Source organism: Peromyscus leucopus, chromosome X, assembly GCF_004664715.2.
Source record: "Peromyscus leucopus breed LL Stock chromosome X, UCI_PerLeu_2.1, whole genome shotgun sequence".
Lineage (NCBI taxonomy): Eukaryota > Metazoa > Chordata > Mammalia > Rodentia > Cricetidae > Peromyscus > Peromyscus leucopus.
In genome coordinates, this window is record NC_051083.1 from 31,280,515 (window position 1) to 31,300,231 (window position 19,717).

Below are 19,717 nucleotides of genomic sequence, written 5' to 3' on the forward strand. Positions count from 1 at the left end.
GAACAAACAAACTTTATTTTAAAACTTTATTTCTGCAAAGCCAATCAAGAAGTGTTGAAAGGAAAAAGTGTAAAAGTTATCCTTGCATATTTGGGAACTTCAGCAAGCACTTAAAAGTTTGAGAAAATGAGGACTTAACAGTTGAATCAAAGGCAATACCCAGCAACGTGTATTTTAAAACAATAATGATGTCCTTTCTTAAGCAACATTCCTTTTTTTCCCCTAATAGCTACAATATGATACAGTACGCAACAGCTCACTTGAAAGTGCTAGAATCAGAGGGTAAAGAACGCCATAAGCCATCCCACTTACATTTCCTACTATACAATGCCTTTTTGGCGCTTGATAAATCAAGCATTCATGTAGCAATACATTCAACAGAAACACCTCATACTTTGGGTTTAAGATCCTTGTCCCTCCAGTTCCGATGTCGTGACATCTGACTCTTCGTCATTGTAAATATTTTCAGCCTGGAGATAACCAAATAAATTCACAGGTAAAAACAGAATTTATATCTGTGAATATACATTTTAAAAGTTACTGTCAAATTTGTTTCTTCAGTGGTCAGTACCCTTTAAATTATTTGCCAGTATGGAATTCCCTAGACATACTTAGTCACCCACATACTATTTAGTCACTGTTCAGAAAAAGCATCGTCTGAAAACATTTTAAGCACTTAGGGGGAGCAATGGTTAACTCAGAACCTTAACATTTTCCTCCCATATCTTTCTTGTGTGACAGCACTGATACCAGAGACCAGAACAATGTCAAGACTCCAGCTAACAGTACGATAACAAACATTAAGCAGATGTTGTGCATGTTGTTTATATGAATGTGTGGATAAAAATGGTATTATAAACTTAAGAAATTTTAATTATTACTATTGTGTATACACGTGTACATGTGTGGAGGTCAGAAAACAACTTTGTGGAGTTGGTTCTCTCCTTCCACTTCTACATGGGTTTCAGGCACTGATATTATTATTATTAAGTCTTATGGTTTGTGAAACAAGTGCTTTTTTTACTTGCTGAGTCATTTTGTAGGCTCAGAAAAGGTTTCTTTAAACTGTTCCCATCCTATAACTTTAAAGTCACCTCAATAATGAAATATTTCTATTACATCCTATCACCTGAGAAACGGTTTTCCAAGAGTTATAAAAAAAATATTTCAACTCACCATCTGCCATATCTGCATGATGTTATCTTCAGACACCGAGCAAATGACCCAAGGTTCATTGGGGTTCCAACTGAAGTCTGAAATCTTGGCAGTATGTCCTCCATGAATAAACTTAATGAAAAACAAAAGTCTTGGTTTCATATCCTTTCCTAGCCTAAAGCTTCCAAGACTTTAAAATAGTTTCTAGAACAGTCTTCTTAGGCTGACCCACAATTTAGAGGTAGCATGACACGGGCTCTGTAATCTATTCCCACCACCAATATTCTGACATCTTTTGAACTTTCAGAAAAAGGACTAGAAACAGTGAACACCTGTATACTTTACCTAGACTCACCAAATACTATTTTGCTAATGTGTTCTGTCCACACATTCAAATGACTCAAGCAAGTTATTCATTGCATTCCTAAGTTCTCTGCCCATAAGAAAAACATTTTTCTGTAACCATGCCACCACTTCCAAACTGAGAACAATGAACAGTAACCAAGCATTTCCAACATGTCTGAGAATCTCCTGGTTTTTCTTTAGCCTTTTCACATTAGGAATCCTTCCCCTGCTTCAAATTCCCAAGGTATATAGACTTGGGCTTAAAAAAACAATACTGAGACTTTAAGATCCAGATTGCAGCATAGGCCAAGGACCTTTCCCTAAGAAATGTCAAAGGAAGAGATCTTATTTTCTCTAACAGACTACTACCTCACAAGGCACTGCACCAGGCCAGGTGGCGATGGTGCACATCTTTAGTCTCAGCACTCAGGAGGCAGAGGTAGGTGGGTCTACATGACTTTGAGGCCTACAGAGCAAGTTCCAGGACAGCCAGGGATACACAGACAAACCATGTCACAAAAAAAAAAAAAAAAAAAACACAACAAAAAAGGCCACTGTGTTTAATATGTTTCTTATCAGAACTTAGAGGACTTGATTCTTTGGAAGAACAGAAAGTTTGACTTTAGTTTGACAATGATTTCTCTGTGAATTAGGTTATATTTAATCTAATTATAAAGCTCTAATCATTTAAATAAAACAGCCCAATCATTTTATTTAAAAGAACATGAGATATAATCTCAGCACTTGAGACTGAGGCCTAGGCTAGAGATCTCCAAAAAAAAGAAAAAAGGGAAAAACAACTTCCCCATTAAGTGAAATGGTATGGTAAACAGCTTTACAAATGAACAATCTTATGCCCCCCCCACCGCCCCCCCAAAACAGGCTCTTGCTCTGTAAGCCAGGTTCAAGCTTCTGACCTCCCCCTTAGCTTTTACCTGTTGAACTACCTCTCTAGCTACTAATTTACTACTCTTAAATAGTAAGAGTACTATTTAACTTCAAGCTTTCTTTAAATACAGCAAAATCGTGATAGATTTTAAAAAGTATTTATGTGTATGTCTGAGTATGTACACGCGAATGCAGTGCCCATGGAAGCCAAATATGTTGGATCCCTCTGGAGCTGGAGTTAAGATTGTGAGCTACCTGGCATGGGCACTGGACTGAAGTCTGGTCCTGTCAAGAGTAGTAGGTATTCCTAACTGCTGAGCTATCTCTAGCCCCCTAGTGGTTTATCTTAAGGACTATAAAATTACTGCAAATTCATAATATATAAAGGAGGAAACTGGCTGTAGACAAAGGCCTTTCTGAAAATGCTTTAAAAACCATGAAGGTTCTGGTTCACAAACAGGAATTCAGAATAAGTCATCCACAATAAAATATTTAGATGCCACCATCTTATTATGGTAGCAGTTTATTGAGAAATAGTTTTACTTACCACCCCTGTCAGGACAATACACTGTTCCCTGTGGCCTCAAAATTCATGGCCTTCCTTTCCTACTTGAGCTTCCTGGGTTGGAGGATTATTCTTTAAGCAGCAATGATAATGAATGCCAAACATCCTGGTTTATATAAAGTTCCTATCATCCTTTTGCTTATTTCTTGCCTAAAGATACTGGGCACAGGAGCCAAAGAAGATAGGGAGCTTACACAAAGTGGGAGTTAGTCAACACCTGGGACGTGGGCTTACTGGCTTACTCTCAAAGATACTATATTCCAAGACCATAAGTTATCTTCACTTAACCATTTCCAAAAACCTTCTGGGGCTCTATTTACTATTTTTGATAAATGTCAGAACCTAATCACAATAACCTCCTGGACTTTCTTTTTGAAATCACTGGCAAGCAAAACTTTGAAGCTCTGACCCATTCCTGAGATAGGCTAATGAGAAATAATCCAGTGTGCTTTAATCTAATGCATACCAGGAGTTCTGGAGGCCCATCTTCCGCATCTTCTGCTGATTGTTCTTCTCCAATTTTACTATTAAGAAAGAGCATAAAGCCTTCATTATTGAAGTTTTCCATGAAGTTTTATCTTAAAATACATACATTTATTATAAAAGTATTTCTCTGTGAGAATCACTTAGGACAGTGGTTCTTAACCTAGGGGTTGGGTGACCCTGTCAGAGGTCACCTAAGATTGTCCAAAAACAGGTATTTATGACTTGTAACAGTAGTAAAACTACAATTATGAAGTAGCAATAAAAATAATTTTATGTCAGGCAGTGGTGGTGCACACCTTTAATCCCAGCACTCAGAAGGCAGAGCCAGGCAGATCACTGTGAGTTCGAGGCCAGCCTGGTCTACAGAGCGAGATCCAGGACAGGCTCCAAAGCTACAGAGAAACCTTGTCTCGAAAAAAACAAAAAATAGTAATAATAATTTTATGGTTGGGGGTCACCACAACATGAGGAACTATATTAAAGGGTCGCAGCACTAGGAAGGTTGAGAAATACTGCTTTAGAACCACTGCTTTAGGAGCATTTATTTTTCTATTATTGTATTATGGATTGTTTTATTTCCTGGAAATGGGCTGGAGCCACTCATAATTAAAGAAATATTGCTCATAATAAACATTAGCTCAAAATTCCTTCAATATTTTAACTGTAGTTTTAATACATCAGAATTAAAAGGAAAAAACACATACAAAAGTATACAGAACTAATGTGCAGCCTCTATACTCTTTAGGCCTTTTGCATTCCAGTACATTGTATCTATCTAAAGACATAGCAGCTTTTAGCTATACAATGTATAACCCAAGGAATGGTATGTCATGAGGGTTTTTTTTGGGGGGGGGGTAGGCTTGAGCCCAGGGCCCCATACATGGTAGGCACAAAGTATTCTATTGAGTTAGCCCCTCCCTCCCTCCCTGTCTATCTGCCCCAGAAATTAAGTTTTCTTTGTCAGTTTGAGACAGGGTCAGATTATGTAGCCCCAAGCTGGCTTTGAACTTGTGGTTGTTTACTGTAGCCTTTGACCTGTGATCATAGCACTTTAAAGGCAGGAATATCAGAATTTGATGCCAGTCTGAGCTACACAAGCCTCCCCCCCACACACACACACAAAACAAAAAACCCCCAACCAAATCCAATAGTTCTGCTTATATACTATGTGATTCCAATGAGACATAAAGCCAATATTTTAATGCTTGTGGTGCTAGAGACTGAACTCCCCCTTGCATATGCTAGCTGTATCACTGACCTACATCACCCATAGTCATGTGTAGCAAAAAGGTGTTTTAATTAGCAAAATGAGTTTCATACTTGAGCAACAATAAAACAAGGCTGGAGAGTAGGCTCAGTAGTTAAGAGCACTTGCTGCTCAAGCGGAACAGGATTTTACTTCCCAGTACCTACATAATGGTGGTTTACAACTAGCCATAATTCCAGTTCCAGCAGACCAGATGCTGTTTTCTACTATCTGTGGGCACCTGACATGTATGTGTTGCACATACACAGGCAAAATACTCATATAAAACTCATGAGCAATTTCTGGGTTTTTTGGCTTTTTCAACACAGGGTTTCTCTGTGTAGCAGCTCTGGCTGTCCTGAAACTCTGTAGACCAGGCTAGCCTCGAACTCACTGAAATCCACCTGCCTCTGCCTCAAGTGCTGGGATTAAAGGCGTGCGCCACCACGTCCAGCATAAGCAATCTCTTATTTGCTGATTTACTTTTATATTACAGAACAAAAACTCTCAGACAGTTAAAAGCTTACTGAAGTTGGATTAGCAAACTGCTTTCCTGGTTTATGAGCTCTATTACGTAACCTGTCAGATTATCACATCAGTATAGTACCTCATCACCAGATCTTAAATTACCTTAAATCCCACACATTCAGGCGGCGATCAGTACCACTTGAAGCCAGAATAGTTTCATTATGTGGAGACCAGTGGACCTAGCAATAGATTATTTTGAAAACTTGTTTAAAGAGTTCTCTGTTCCTTGATTTGTAGCTATCATTCTAAACCATATTTCCCCACCTCACACTCTGTCCATTTCTCAGCCCAGAGATCTCACTATCTAAGCTTTCAAGTAAGCCCTATCCAACCATCTTGATGGTACTGAACCAAGTGCTTTGTGCTTGTTCTACCAAGTCCTTAAGTATCTCTTGAAGGGCCCAGCCCCCGCCCCATCCTCCACCCAGGAAAGTCAAATTCTTTAGTACTGAAGAACTCAGGTAGACCCCAGAAAACCTTTTTAGACTCATAACCATCCATGAAACTGTTAAAGCTATTCAGTCTATCCTAACCTATAATCTCTATTCTAAAACCATGTATAATACCTTTTTACTAGTGGATCCACCACAGTGGCACTCTTAACTGAAGAATCTTTGAAAAACATATATCGAACTGATTGTTTTGGAAGAATATTTCTACTTCTGGACTGGGGGCTTCTCAAAAACAATGACAGCAACAAAAATCCATCACCCTGATAGTTTTACATAGTAGAACCAAAAAGAACTTTGAAAGGAAATTAATGTCTAATACCCCACCACCAAATAAAAGAAAAAAACTTGCCAGGTGATGGTGGTGTACACCTTTAATCCCAGCACTCGGGAGGCAGAGGCAGGCGGATCTCTGAGTTTGAGGCCAACCTGGGCTACAGAGCGAGATCCAGGACAGCCAGGGCTACACAGAGAAACCCTGTCTCAGAAAAAAAACTAAAGATATTCCCCCCTTTCATAAAGTCACTAAAACATGACATAAAAACATCAGAAAACTGGGCTGGCGAGACAGCTAAATGAATAAAGTCCTTACCACAAAAAGAAAAAAAAAAAATTGAGTTCAGTCACCAGATCCCATAGTAGGAGAAAACTGAATCTCTCTGACCTCCCTCCACATGCATATGCCCATACAAATGCACACATTTATAAATAAAAATTTTAAGGACATCCAAAAACTGTCATATACCTGAAAGATTTCATCCTTATGCGATTCAAAGGTATGGAGTTTTAGTTTTAGATTGCGCAGGTCCCATAAAGCTACAGTCTATAGGGAAGAAACCAAATGAAAATCATTTCTATACTTTATGTATGACCTTTAAAATGCCTATTAAAGTACAAAACAACAGGGCTTAGTAAACACCAAGGGGGAAAAAAAAAAACATGAAACCTTATCTGCAGAGCCAGTTGCTAGAATGAACTCGCTGTAGGGATTGAATGAGAGGCAGTTGACCTCAGCAGTGTGTGCATCCACCAAATGGCTTGGCTTAGAAGTAGTATTGGATCTGGTGTCCCATCTGAAACACAAAAGGCCAAGACAAGGCATACAACACCCTACCACTCCCAAACATTTGGCTCAGAAGAGGCTATTCCTTTCTGCACAAGCTATGATGTGCTTACCCATTCACAAATACATAAACCACACACAGCTTGCAATTTAGTTTTCTGACTACTAAATGACACATTTTAAACCTCCAGGTAACAACTGGGGCTATTATTTCTAGGTCCTTTTTATTGGATTTCTAATCTTAATTACCTACCATTTTAGGTATATAAAAAATAGACCACAGAATAATGTAATAATTTTTAACTATATTTATCCTTATTAAATTTCAGTATATTGTTCTCCTTCTCAGTACTACAGCAGTTACTTATGAAACATTTTTAATTTTAATACAGCTTGATGGCCACACCCTGATAGAAACATTCTCTTCCTCCCTGGTCTCTCTAATCAGTTACTCTGGATCTCAAATTTAGACTTTGTCACCATTCAAGCAATTTCTCATTTTTAGACCACAACATAACTTTCAAGAAATAGGATTCAATCAGTCTACCCATCACTGATGGTCACATCCAGATCACCCATAAAGGTTCCACTGAACCTTCCATCTTACATCATAAGTTTCTGATCATCAGCAACAGATCCAAACAAGGACTCATGCAGAAGATGCCAGGCCACATCCTCTACAACAGCTGAGTGGCCAGTAAAGATTGCTTTAGCATCCACAATTTTGCCTTCCTTTGGTCCTGCATTTATATCCCACAGGCAGACAGTCTAAGGGAGAAGAAAAAAAAAGAACTAAAGCTATGAAAATGCCAGATTTAAAAGTTAACATCGCATCTTATTCAGGGACATATTTATCTCCCTAAAACCAAATAGACAATTACTACTATGGTTTATTATCAACCAGAACTAAATAGTAAGATCCTACTGTTGAAGACAACATATCCTAAGGTTATAATCCCAGCACTCGGGAGCCTCTGTGAGTTCAAGGCTAGCCTGGGCTGCCAAGTGAGTTCCAGGAAAGGCACAAAGCTACACAGAGAAATCCTGTCTCGAAAAACCAAAAAAAAAAAAAAAAAAGAAAAAAGAAAAGTTTCCATCTCTACAGAGATTCTTTAGCTTAGATCTATCTATGACACTTTCACTCTTATAAGATACAGTAGATTACGAAAAAACATGGGGGGCTGGAGAAATGGCTCAGTGGTTAAGGCACTGGCTGCTCTCCCAGAAGTCTTGAGTTCAATTCCCAGCAACCACATGGTGGCTCACAATCATCTGTAATGATATCTTGTGCCCCCTTCTGGCCTGCAGGCAGAACACTGTATACATAATAAACCTTTAAAAAAAAAAAAAAGTAAAAGAAAAAAACACGCCTTTAATCCCAGCACACTCGGGAAGCAGAGCCAGGTGGATCTCTGAGTTTGAGGTCAGCCTGATCTCCAAAGCGAGATCCAGGACAGGCACCAAAACTACATAGAGAAACCCTGTCCCGAAAAACCAAAAAAAAGAAAAAGAAAGGAAGAAAGAAAAGAAACAACATGGTTCTTACATGGTCATCAGATGCACTCAGGAGATGTCCACTCAAATTAGAATTCCAGGAAAGACCATAGCCTTCCTTTTGATGACCTCTTAATCTAAGATCAGGATTACATTCTCCACTTGGATCTAAGAGAAAATAAGAAACACATTAACCACTAAGTTATCCGTTTATCAGACTTGGTAAGAGCCAAGTTTCAGACTCCTTCACTGATTGAGCCATAACAGCAATTCTACAAGAACAATGGCTACATCTAGCCCACAACTATTCTGACTGGTTTGGGAAAACTTAATATTATCACCAATACAGAAATGTTGAAAAATACAGCTATCCCATAAATTTGTATATTTGGAACCCTATCATCTCACCCCAAGGCATTTTTTAGAAGTATATCTAATATAGCAGCAGGTCTGGCCATTAACTTAGCCCTGGGGTAGCCTGAAATCATGAATGACCTTTGGCCAACCTCTCAGAATGTGACATGCTCAGAGCAGTGAAGGCATGCTGTAGCAACTTGTTGTAGGACTGTTTACCAAGGATTCATCTAACTTCACTGTTGAAGCTATTGGTTTTCATTACCATGAATGTACAAGGAGTGTGTGACCAGATTTCCATTAGAAACTCCAGACCCTGGGACTCAAACAGGCTTCTCTGTACAGTCACTTAGCATATATTCCTGTGGTTTTTCTGCTATAGAAAAGACGTGTCCTGTTTTGACCCCAGAAAAGAAGTACTCAGAAGCCTGTGTATATTCCCTCTGGAGACTTGTCCACTGCATTTCTACCTGACTGATGTCTTTTTTCTTCTGCTTTTGGTCTGGATCCTTTGCTGTAATAAACCACACCTACAAGTAACCTGCAATTGGGTTCCTCTGGCGAATTACCCAATTTGAAGGTAGTTATGGGATTCTCCAATTTGTAAACCTTTAAATATTACACAGTATACTACTGTTTTTTTTTTAACTTATTTTGTGTATAGGTATTTGGTCTACATGTATGTATGTGTACCACATACATATGTGGTGCCCAGAGGCCAAAATGTGTTGAATCTCCTAGAACTAGTGTTACAGAGGATTGTGAGCTGCCATGTGGGTGCTGGGACTCAACCCCAGATCCTCTGGAAGAGCAGCTAGAGGTCTTAACTGCTGCTAAGCCATCTATTCAGCCTCCACAGCACAGTGTTTTAAATGATTTTTAAAATATTATCTTCTCAAATCAAAAAGATGTTCACTTAAGTAATGGCCTGGCTTTATTATTACATACCTGGTTTAGCAGGATGTTTTGTATAGTCAAAAACCAACACATCAGATGATGGTGTTTTGGTGGCAATGATGTGAGGATTCTGTGGCATATAACGAGCACGGTTTACTTCTCCTTCATGATTAATTTTAATTTCACATTCAATTTTTCCTGTTACGGAACCAAAGCCACCAAATTCTAAAGCGAGGGGACATAAACAAAAAAACATACACTCAGGATTAAATCTCACAAGTCATTTAACTCAATCACCCAACAGATTTTACCCTGACAGAATACGAACTGAGGAAAAAAAGAAAAATCTCCAAAATATAGGCTATGTGCCATATGAAAATTTCTTCTCAAAGCTCATTTGCATTTTATTGATATCTACCTCATAAGTTAATAAACTTCTACCTTGGATATAAAAAAATTTTAAGCCGGGGATGGGGGGGGCAGAGGCAGGGGGATTTCTGTGAGTTCAAGGCCAGCCTGGTCTACAGAGCAAGTTCCAGGACAGGCTCCAAAGCTACACAGAGAAATCTTGTCTTGAAAAAAACCAAAAACCAAAAAAAATTAAAACTAGGCTTTCATTGTTAAGATGTGAATATTCACAAAAAAAACTTACTTTCTGTACCGATGCATATGGCTTTTTTTTTTAATCATTCCTAATTGCTGAGTAGTACTTTAAACATACCATAATGTGCTTAACCAATGATCCTATAATCCTAAATTTTTAATCCTGTCAATGTTATTGTGAAAACCTCACACACATGCTGGGTCAATAGTTCTTTAAAGTTACATTGCTAAGCCAAAAGCTCACAGTATAAAATTTGAATATACAAGCTTTGAAGGAGGAATATTTCCTTTGACATCAATACTGGAATATGTAGTATACCCACCTCCCTTGTCACTCTCACAATGGGAAGCATCAAACTGCGCATCATCATTAGGAATATGGACTCGAGCAACCACCAGATGATTCTGCTCATCAGATGTATGAGTGCCCAGCACTAGCCAATGAAGGGCATAATCCTTTCCTTCTGGTCTGTTTAGGAGAAAAAAAGTCACACCAACCCTATATGAATTTTTCAATTACTAACAAATTCAGTCTATTTCCCTCAAAACACATTAAAATTTCTCTAGCAAATATATACTGAGTACCAACTACAAACCTGCTTTCCATCTAGTTACCAACTTTATTATCCCCATATTTTCAAATATATGAAAACATTCTTTATGAAGATGGTTTGGTTTTTTCTTTCCCCTGAAAAGTTCTCTTCCTTGGCCTCAATTATCATCATGAATGCTACCTTTCCTAGAGCAGCACTCTTGAGGACAATAGATCGACTCACCAAACACACCAACATCTACATAGTAGTCCATCACTAATCCTATACACATATACTCTAAGTTCCTACTAAAATTATACCTTCAGCCCCCTAGACACATTTTAATATGCTAGATGTTTCTGCTTTTCCAGTATGAGGCAATGAGGTAGAATGGAACGAGTTAAGTGTTAAATCAGGAAAAATGAGTTTATATGCTGGTTCAAACTAAAACTAGCTATATGCAACTATTTAAAGCACAACCTCCCTCTGGTCTCATTATCACCTAAAAAATAGGTTAAGTACAAATGGTATAATATACATAAAACCATTTATTTGTGTTTATGATGCCTATGCAATGGACATTTTCTTTTCTTTTTCTTTTGCAATGGACATTTTCAATGTAACTGTTTTTGTTATTTTGTCCTATGGAAACTCACCTTAAAGCTGAAAAATTTGCCAGTGCCTCTTGGCACCTTGATCCAAACAGTGCTTTTTGTATTGCTACATATCAAAAATGCTTTCCCACTTGTCTTTTATATATATAGTACAAAAATTTTCAACTGTGTTCCATGGTCCCACAAAAGGTATCAGTGACTTAGCAACAAAAGGTTTAGAGGCTATTTAGTAATAACTTAAAAAATTGAGTTCTGTCAAGTTAAAGTTTGGCTTATGGCAAAACAACATACACAACTCCTGAAGAAAATAGGTAGCCAAAGCTAAGCAATAGTAACTTTTAGGGGTAAGTATTAGTTGATGCACGTATAGTTAAGCCAAAAATACGATATGGCTTGGGGCAGGGACAGGCATGTACACACTTATTTTACTCAGCAAAAATAACTTAAGATAATTTAGGCCCCAGCTGGGTGGCCTACATCTATAATCTCAACTATTCATGCTGCTGAGGCAGCAAGATCACAAGCTAAGGCCTACAGGACCATGCATAAATTCAAGGCCAGTGTGCACAACTAAGCAGAGACCCTGGCTCAAAACAAAAGTGTTGGGGATATAGTTGGTGGTACAGCATTCAACTCCCATGTATGAAACCCTGGGTTCAATCTCTAGTGCTAGGTGGAAGAGGCCCTAAAATAATGTACTTTAGGAGGACTTGGGACAAATCAAAACCTTTACAGACAATTCAAAACCTTTACAGGGATGTGACTTAAAAACAAAGTAATCTTAAATAGATCTCATAAGGGACTTGCTATGGAGAAGAAGATACAAAAGTAACTATTTTAGTGGGGTTAAGGAAGAAAATGAAGACCAGTAAATATAATAAAAGCAGGTAGATAGACAGTTTAGTTTATCATAGGACCTTTTTAAGATAGACCTTTCTAAGAAGCTAAACTGGGGGAAATCTTAAAAATTTCTCTGGAATCAAATTAAAACATTCCAGTTTCACACAACTTGATTACATACGGATTATTTCCTTTTTACTAAAAATCCTTTTATCTCCATCATTAAAAACACAACCTACTGGGCTGGAGAGATGGCTCATCAGTTAAGAGCACTAGCTGAGTTCAATTCCCAGCAACCACATGGTGGCTCACAACCATCTGTAATGAGATCTGGTGCCCTCTTCTGGCCTGCAGACATACATGCAGACAGAACACTGTAGACATAATAAATCTTTAAAAAAAAAAAAAACAAACAAACAAACAAACCCACTTTACTCAATTATTGGGCAAGCCTCAATGAAACATTTCACTATTAGGATAAGATTTTATACTGTATCAAGAGGATAATAGAAAAATAAGTAATAAATAAAAAGGGAAAAAACAAAAACAAAAAGAACACACACACAACCCACAACCTACTTTCCTAACTTATATTATTTTCTTTAATATTGGACACACTCAGAAGCACTGATAAATCTATGCGGGGTGTGGTGGTGCACAATCCCAATACTCCAAGGCTGAGGCAGATCTCTTTGAGTTTGAGAACCCCCCTCACTGGTCTACATAATGAGGTCCAGGTCAGACAGAGCTACACAGTGAGCTAGACCCTGTCTCAAGTATAAAAATATGCTCTATTACAAGACTGTTTTCAGCCAGGCGGTGGAACTCACTATGTAGACCAGGCTGGCCTTGAACCCAGAGATCTGCCTGCCTCTGCCTCCCAAGTGCTGGGATTAAAGGCGTACGCCTCCACCGCCCAGCTCCAATACATTCTTTTTTTTTAATTAAGGATTTATTCATTTTACATACCAACCACAGATCTCCTTCTCTTCCCTCATCCCGCTCTCCTCCCTAATCCACTCCCCCATTCCTTCCTCCAAAAAGATAAGGCCTCCCATGGGGAGTCAGCAAGCCTAGTACATTTAGATGAGGCAGGACCAATCAAGTCAACAACTTGCTACCATAAAAAATAAATCCCAGGAACTGAATGGTAGAGGTTATCAGTGGCTACATAGTGAATTTGAGGTCAGTAGGTCTCAAAAAAAAAGGTAACAAAACCAGGTCTTCTTATTCTAGCTACTCAGAAGCTAAGGCAGGAGGATTCCACAGTTCAAGGCGACCCCCAACCACAGAGACTTTATTTCAAAATGAAAACATGTATTTTTTTTAAAGTTTATGGATGCTTGGCGGTAGTGTTCTTGACTAGTAATCATGAGGCCCAGGATTCAACCTTCAAAACAAAAACAAAAACAAAAAAAAGATAGGGGTTGGGGATTTAGCTCAGTGGTAGAACGCTTGCCTAGCAAGCAAGCACAAGGCCCTGGGTTCAATCCTCAGCTCCAAAAAAAAAAAAGGAGGATAATATACTTTTGTATTTTATAAAGATGGGCAAGAAATTGAAAACAGCTGCCTCTGCTAGGGGAGGGGGGATTAATATATGACGTGGAAGGGGACTTACTTTTCACACTTATGTACTGATTGTTACCTAAGAAATTTTTCAGTAAAGAACAAGAATATAATTCAGTGGTAAAGTGCTGCCTTGGATGCTGCTAGATTCACTCCCCAGTTTATAAACACTTAAAAAAAACCAGTCAGTTATTTGGGCAAGTCCAAGTAATCATTACAAAGCATGTTGAATATAGGCAGAAAAACACGAGGGGGTAGAGTAGGGTCTTGTTACTCAAAGACAGGCATTTGTAAAAATCAGCCAACATTTCACCACTGTATGTGGTGATAAAGTACCAATCACTTCATACCCTCAAAATGAAACCCCACAAAGCACCACAAAGCAGTCCTCAATATTCAATAATTCGTGTGCTTTGCATTTTCTTATAACCTACAACTGTCTCAATTGAAAATACAGTGTAGGAGCCGGGCGGTGGTGGCGCACGCCTTTAATCCCAGCACTCGGGAGGCAGAGCCAGGCGGATCTCTGTGAGTTAGAGGCCAGCCTGGTCTACAAAGTGAGTTCCAGGAAAGGCGCAAAGCTACACAGAGAAACCCTGTCTCGAAAAAAACCAAAAAAAAAAAAGAAAAAACAAAAATACAAAAAAAAAGAAAGAAAAGAAAAAAAATACAATGTAGGGCTGGAGAGATGGCTCAGCGGTTAAGAGCACTGGCTGCTCTTCCAGAGGTCCTGAGTTCAATTCCCAGCAACCACATGGTGGCTCACAACCATCTGTAATGAGATCTGGCGCCCTCTTCTGGGCTGTAGGTATACATGCAGTCAGAAAATTGTATACATAATAAATCAATCTTTAAAAAGAAAAAAATAACAGATTTAAAAAATACACTAAAATTTTTTTTTAGGCTACATATAGATTAGGGTCCCATCCCAGAGAAAATTCATTAAGTGTATGTAAATAAAACTCTTCCAAATGCAGATTCTGGTCCCAAATACTTAAGGGACATTCAGCCTTATTTTTAAAAACTTTATGTAAAACACATCATAGGTAACATTAAAAATAGTTTGTACTGGGTATGATGGTACAAGCCTTTAATCCCAGCACTCTGGAGACAGAGACAGGCAGATCTCTAAGTTTTAGGCCAGTCAGAGCTACATAGTGAGACCACGTCTAAAGAAAAAAAGCTTTCATTAAAGTCCAAATAAAGAGGTACTTAAACCCTTAAAAATTGTTTCTGAACAGCCAGGCTGTATTGACACCAGCCTTTAATCCCAGCACTCAGGAGGCAGAGGCAGGGGATCTCTGTGACTTCAAGGCCAGTCTGGTCTACAGAGTGTATTCCAGAACAGCCAGGGCAGTTACAGAGAAACCCTGTCTCAAGAAAAAAAAAAATATGTCTGAACAAGCCAGGCATAGTGATGCACACTTTTAATCCCAGCAGTCTGGAAGCAGAGGCAGAAGTATAACAGTTCTAGGCTAGTCTATCTACACAATGAGTTCTAGGCCAACCAGGACTACATAGTGAGACCCTGTCTTTAAAGTAAGTTAAAAACAGGATGAGGTAGAAGAATTAACATCAGTCATCACTTAACTATGTTTTTACTCTACACAAGATACTTAACATACAAGACCGTATTTAATTCCCCCAAATGTATGTAATAAGTTGGTACTACTAACATCTTCAGTGATCTGTAGATGAGACAACTAAGGGAGACTGAGTCTAAACAACCTGCCTTAGCACACAAAGGGAGTAAGCAGAGGCAAGATTCAAACCTAGGTCTGTGACCTTTAAGTCCCCATTCTTTTCTATTATGCTGTAGTTAAGTTTAAAAAGAACCATAAACTGTTAAAGATTTTAAGTCCTGAATAACAGGAAGACAAAAAAAGACTAATGAAACAAAATTCCAAAGAACCTGAATACTTTTGTGTATAGGTTCATGGCTTGTTGTTGTTTTTTTCTTTTACTGTTTCAAGATTTATTTTATTTTAAGCATATGGATGTTTTGACTGCATTAATGTCTGTCTGGTCATCACATGCATGACTGAGGCCTGCTTAAGTCAGAAAAGGGCATCAGATCCCCTGGAACCTGAATTACAGAAGGTTATGAGACGCCAGGTGGGTGCTGGGAATCAAATCCAGGTATTCTTTAAGAACAGCCATCTCTCTGGCCCTTTGTTTTTTTTTTTTTTTTTTTTTTTGAAACAAGAGTCTTACAATGTACCTCAGGCAGGCTTATAACTTGGAATTAGCGCCATGTGCCACCACACCCAGCTCAATCTTTTTTATTTATTGTGTACGCAACAGTGGGTATGTGGAAATCAGAGCACAACTTGCAAGAGTGGGTTCTGGAGACTGAATGTGGTCCTCAGGCTTGGAGGCAAGTACCTTCTACCATGCTGAGCCAGCTTGCCAGTCTTCAGTCTATTTTAGAACCTGCTCAAAAACAGCTCAGCCACAGAGCACATGCCTACCATGCTAAGGCCCTGGGTTTGGCTCACCCACAGTGCAGAAAAAAAATGCTTATAAGCCCCCATTATTTAGCCATTCAAGACTCTTCTCACATGTATACATTTAGATTTTTAAAATGAACTTTTAGTATTAAAAAAACCTTGCAAATAAAAAAAAAATCAAAATTTTCAGATTGTAAGTCCCCATCTGTTAAGTTAATGTTCATGTATGGAATCCAGCCATTACAAGTAACTTTACTTAAAAATGGCTTCCTTTTGCAACTGGTCACAAAATCTTCCTTGTATATTAGTTTTATTTAATCCTAATAATAGACTCACAACACAAAAATTCAATATACTTTTAAGGTATGTGGCCATATTCCTATTGGAAAAGGTGCATGCCTATGTAAGAGAGGTAGTCTAAAGCAGGCGGTGCCTTGATTCTGGAGCCAACCGGTTTTGGTTGGTTGAGCCCTGGTTTGTAAAGCCAGGCAATCACCAGTAGTGTGCGCCTGAGTATAGTACTTGTCAGCCCTTTTTCCTCGTTGATAAATCTAGAATGATAAAATGTACCTCTATCGAAGTTCTGTCCTAATCTAAGTGCTCAGTAAATATCATCAATTATGCCAGAGAAATTTTACATTAAATAAATATTCCAGACAAGGACTTAACAAGAATCTCAACCTAAATTCCATACTGAAAAAAAAGACACCTTTTTTTGTCAACTATTGCCAAATTCCGATTCTCTTTTGCTAGTAACTTAATATATATTTACTTTAAGCATCATATAAATGTTTCAGTTAACAAAAATCCATCAAGCCACAATAGCTTTTGTTACGTATGTAATCTTTCCTATCAAGTATGAAAATAATATATTGGTCTGGAGTCCAGGGATGCTATCCTAATACAGCCCATGGAATGCCATAATATTCAGCACTTCCTATAAACGTCATTAGTCTCACAATAGATTCTTCTCTCCCCTCAATATCACACTTCTATGCCAGAAATCATCTCAGAAATCTTAAGTTTTGAACATAAAAATCACTTACCACCTCACCCACGAACTAACCAATTACACATTTATGTTCTGTGTGTAAAACACCAAAAAAAAAAAAAGACCTAGAAAATTCTAAACGGTACTTAAATCTACGCAAAATAAAAGTTGCCAGAAACCCTTACTTAGTCACTTCAGGAAGCCACTGAACGGTAAGACTGGGCCACTGAAGAGCATGGGTCATAACCAGGTCATACAGAAACGGTGTATTCTTCTTCCAGATTTTATATTCTTCGTTGATGACACGCTCCTCCACAGTATCTTCAAACACTGAAATTTGGAGAAAGCCCGCAATTAAGTGGCTGAGAAGGATCGAAGTCAAACTATGGATACGGATACTGGAGGTCACCTCGAAATGGCCACACCTTATCTATTCTTTCCTTTTACCTATTATGTGCGCACGAACTGCTTTTCTAGAAAGTGGAGAGAATATTAACACCAGGAAGCCTTTTTACCCCCCCCCTTCGAGATTTAGTATTTCCTGCGTTTAACGAATCGGGTCATTAATTGCACTAACACCGAGATTTCCAGCCTTTTCTAGCTGTTCCCACCTGTTCTAAGATGACCCGCATTGTAAAGGGGCGCCACAACCCACTTGAAGGGACAAATCCACGTGTAGCTGAACCCCACAGGCCTGCTTCCTCCATCCCCGCTTTAGAGGCGGCCCCAGCTCCCACCACGCCAGCATCGGCAGCCATAGTCCGGCGGGCTCCGGCGCCTCCCCACCCCCCCTCCCCACACGGACAAGGGCCGCGACCCCGCGACGGACGGACAGCGAACATGCGCACGGGAAGAATCCGCGGGCGCTTGCTTCACCGCGGCGACCGCCTGCGCCCCCGGAGCCAAGGGCGCGCGCGCGGGAGGGGAGCTAGGCCGCGGAGGGGGGGTGGGGTGCGGTGGGGTGGGGGAGGGGGCCTACCCCTCGGCCCCGCGCCCGGCTCCGGAAGTGCTCGCAGCCCTCCTCCAGCAGGCCCCCGTCCCGCGCAGGCCCCCTCCAGGCGCGCGCCCAGCCTCGCGTCCAGCCCCGCCCCCTGCTCCTCACGCCAATTCGCGCCTTTCGCCGGCGCGTGCCGAGGCCTCGCGTGCCCCCCGCCGCCCGTCCGCCCGTCCGCCCGTCCGTCCGCCCGCCCGCCCGCCGCCCCCCGCCGCCCCGGCGCGCGCCGCCCCGCAGGGCCTCCTTACTCTCTTTACTCGCCATCTTGCGTCGGGTCGTTCGCCCCCCTTTGCCGCCTCGGACTTCTCTCGCTTAGCCAAGAGCAGCCCGAACGCAGGCGCTCCTGCCTTTCCCAAGCACGTCACGCACTCCTAGCTCGGAGAGCCTGAGCGTGGCCTGGCCGCCTGGGTGCTCCCCCCCAGACGCCGCGTCCTTCTCCGCTGCCTCCTCCCTGCTTGCGGGGCCCGAGGTCTGAGACGCTCTGCTCTCTCGCCAAACTTGGAACGAGACTTTTCAACCCGCGCCTTTCAGCCCGCCCAGGCAGCTGTGCGCAGGCGCACCCGCCCTGGGAACGCGGCGAGGCGGTGGAGAGGCGGGCCTGGGAGCCAACAGCTCCGCGACCCCGACCAATCGCGTGCGGCGGGCGGGCTTTCCACGTCTCCGGGGGCGGGCTGCTCACGAGTGGGTGGGACCTCCCGCGGCAGGAAGTTCCTGAGGCGCAGGCGCCAGGCCTCGCTCGGCGCTCCCAAGGCTGCCCGCGGGGGCGGCTGGGGCCGCGCGGGGGTGGGGCGGATGGGAGCGCGGTGTGCAGGCTGCGCGGGGGCTGCGAGCCTCGGGGCCAAGAAGCCCTGGGGCCCGCGGGGCGTGGTTGCTAGAAGCAGCAGCAGCGGCGGTGGCGGGGGTGGGGGTGCGAGGGGGGCAGGGAAGCTGCCGCCGCCTCAGCCAAGCGAAATCTCAGAGCTAGCGAGGAAAATGGTTTCCTAGTCTCGAGAGATTACAGTGCCCTCAAAGTCTCCCGGATAATCACGGACATGCAGTTTTTTTTGTGCACCCCTCAAAGGCTCTCCTCTCGCCATTTCAAGGGCCCCGCTCGAGCCACGGCGGCGACGTTTGTCATAAACGAAAGGGACCTTTAGGAGAGACTGGGCGTTTTTCTGCCTTCAGCGGGGCCGGCCTGTTAAGCTAAATATAAAGCCTGCGATGGCACAGGCCTCCGATTCACCCATGGCCTAAAGCTGACTTAAATGACTTTTTGTTTGTTCGCCCGTTTGCGTCCTTAACATCCTGGTCTGTTGGCTTCGTGCTGCCGGGGATTTTTGTCCCTGCCCGGGCTTTCCTATTTCAGTTCCTGCCTAGGCCTGTGCTGAGTCATTCTTGTCCCCTGGAGGGGTCCCATCTTGACCCTGCTGCTGGCGTGCTGAACTGGAGAGAGCTGGCCTGGGCTAATCCAGGCCTGCATCCCTGAGTTCTGCTATGCTGTGGCGCTTTACGGCCCGGCGAGTGTGGGACGGCGGGGGAGGGGAGGAGGCATGGCCGAGAAAGAGAGCCACATGATCCACCGGGAGCCGGAGAGGAGAAAATGAGGGCCAGAGCAGAGGGGCCCAGGCGCCTACGCTGAAAGGGAGCTGCAGTCTACATCTAGACTCAGAGGCTCTC

General features: G+C 41.5%; 1 protein-coding gene across 1 annotated transcript; it reads right to left on the minus strand.

Annotated features, from left to right (window-relative positions):
• Positions 1-12: 12 nt before the first annotated feature.
• Rbbp7 (RB binding protein 7, chromatin remodeling factor) lies at positions 13-18,628 on the minus strand. Its single transcript, XM_028887783.2, has 12 exons — positions 18,310-18,628; positions 17,253-17,397; positions 10,397-10,542; positions 9,522-9,695; positions 8,272-8,387; positions 7,333-7,493; positions 6,609-6,735; positions 6,408-6,485; positions 5,316-5,392; positions 3,420-3,477; positions 1,177-1,287; positions 13-470 (listed from the first exon to the last, which is right to left on the minus strand). Exons 1-12 carry the CDS (start codon positions 18,323-18,325, stop codon positions 402-404), a joined length of 1,278 nt encoding a protein of 425 aa, XP_028743616.1. The 5' UTR covers positions 18,326-18,628; the 3' UTR covers positions 13-401.
• Positions 18,629-19,717: the final 1,089 nt, after the last annotated feature.

Excerpts from the sequence above, each read along its gene's own strand:
- Rbbp7 (XM_028887783.2), bottom strand. Across the intron at positions 8,388-9,521 it reads AAAACATCCTGCTAAACCAG|ATCCAAGTGGAGAATGTAAT; the intron begins GTATGTAATAAT and ends ATTTTCTCTTAG. Across the intron at positions 3,478-5,315 it reads CTGAATGTGTGGGATTTAAG|TAAAATTGGAGAAGAACAAT; the intron begins GTAATTTAAGAT and ends CTTTCTTAATAG.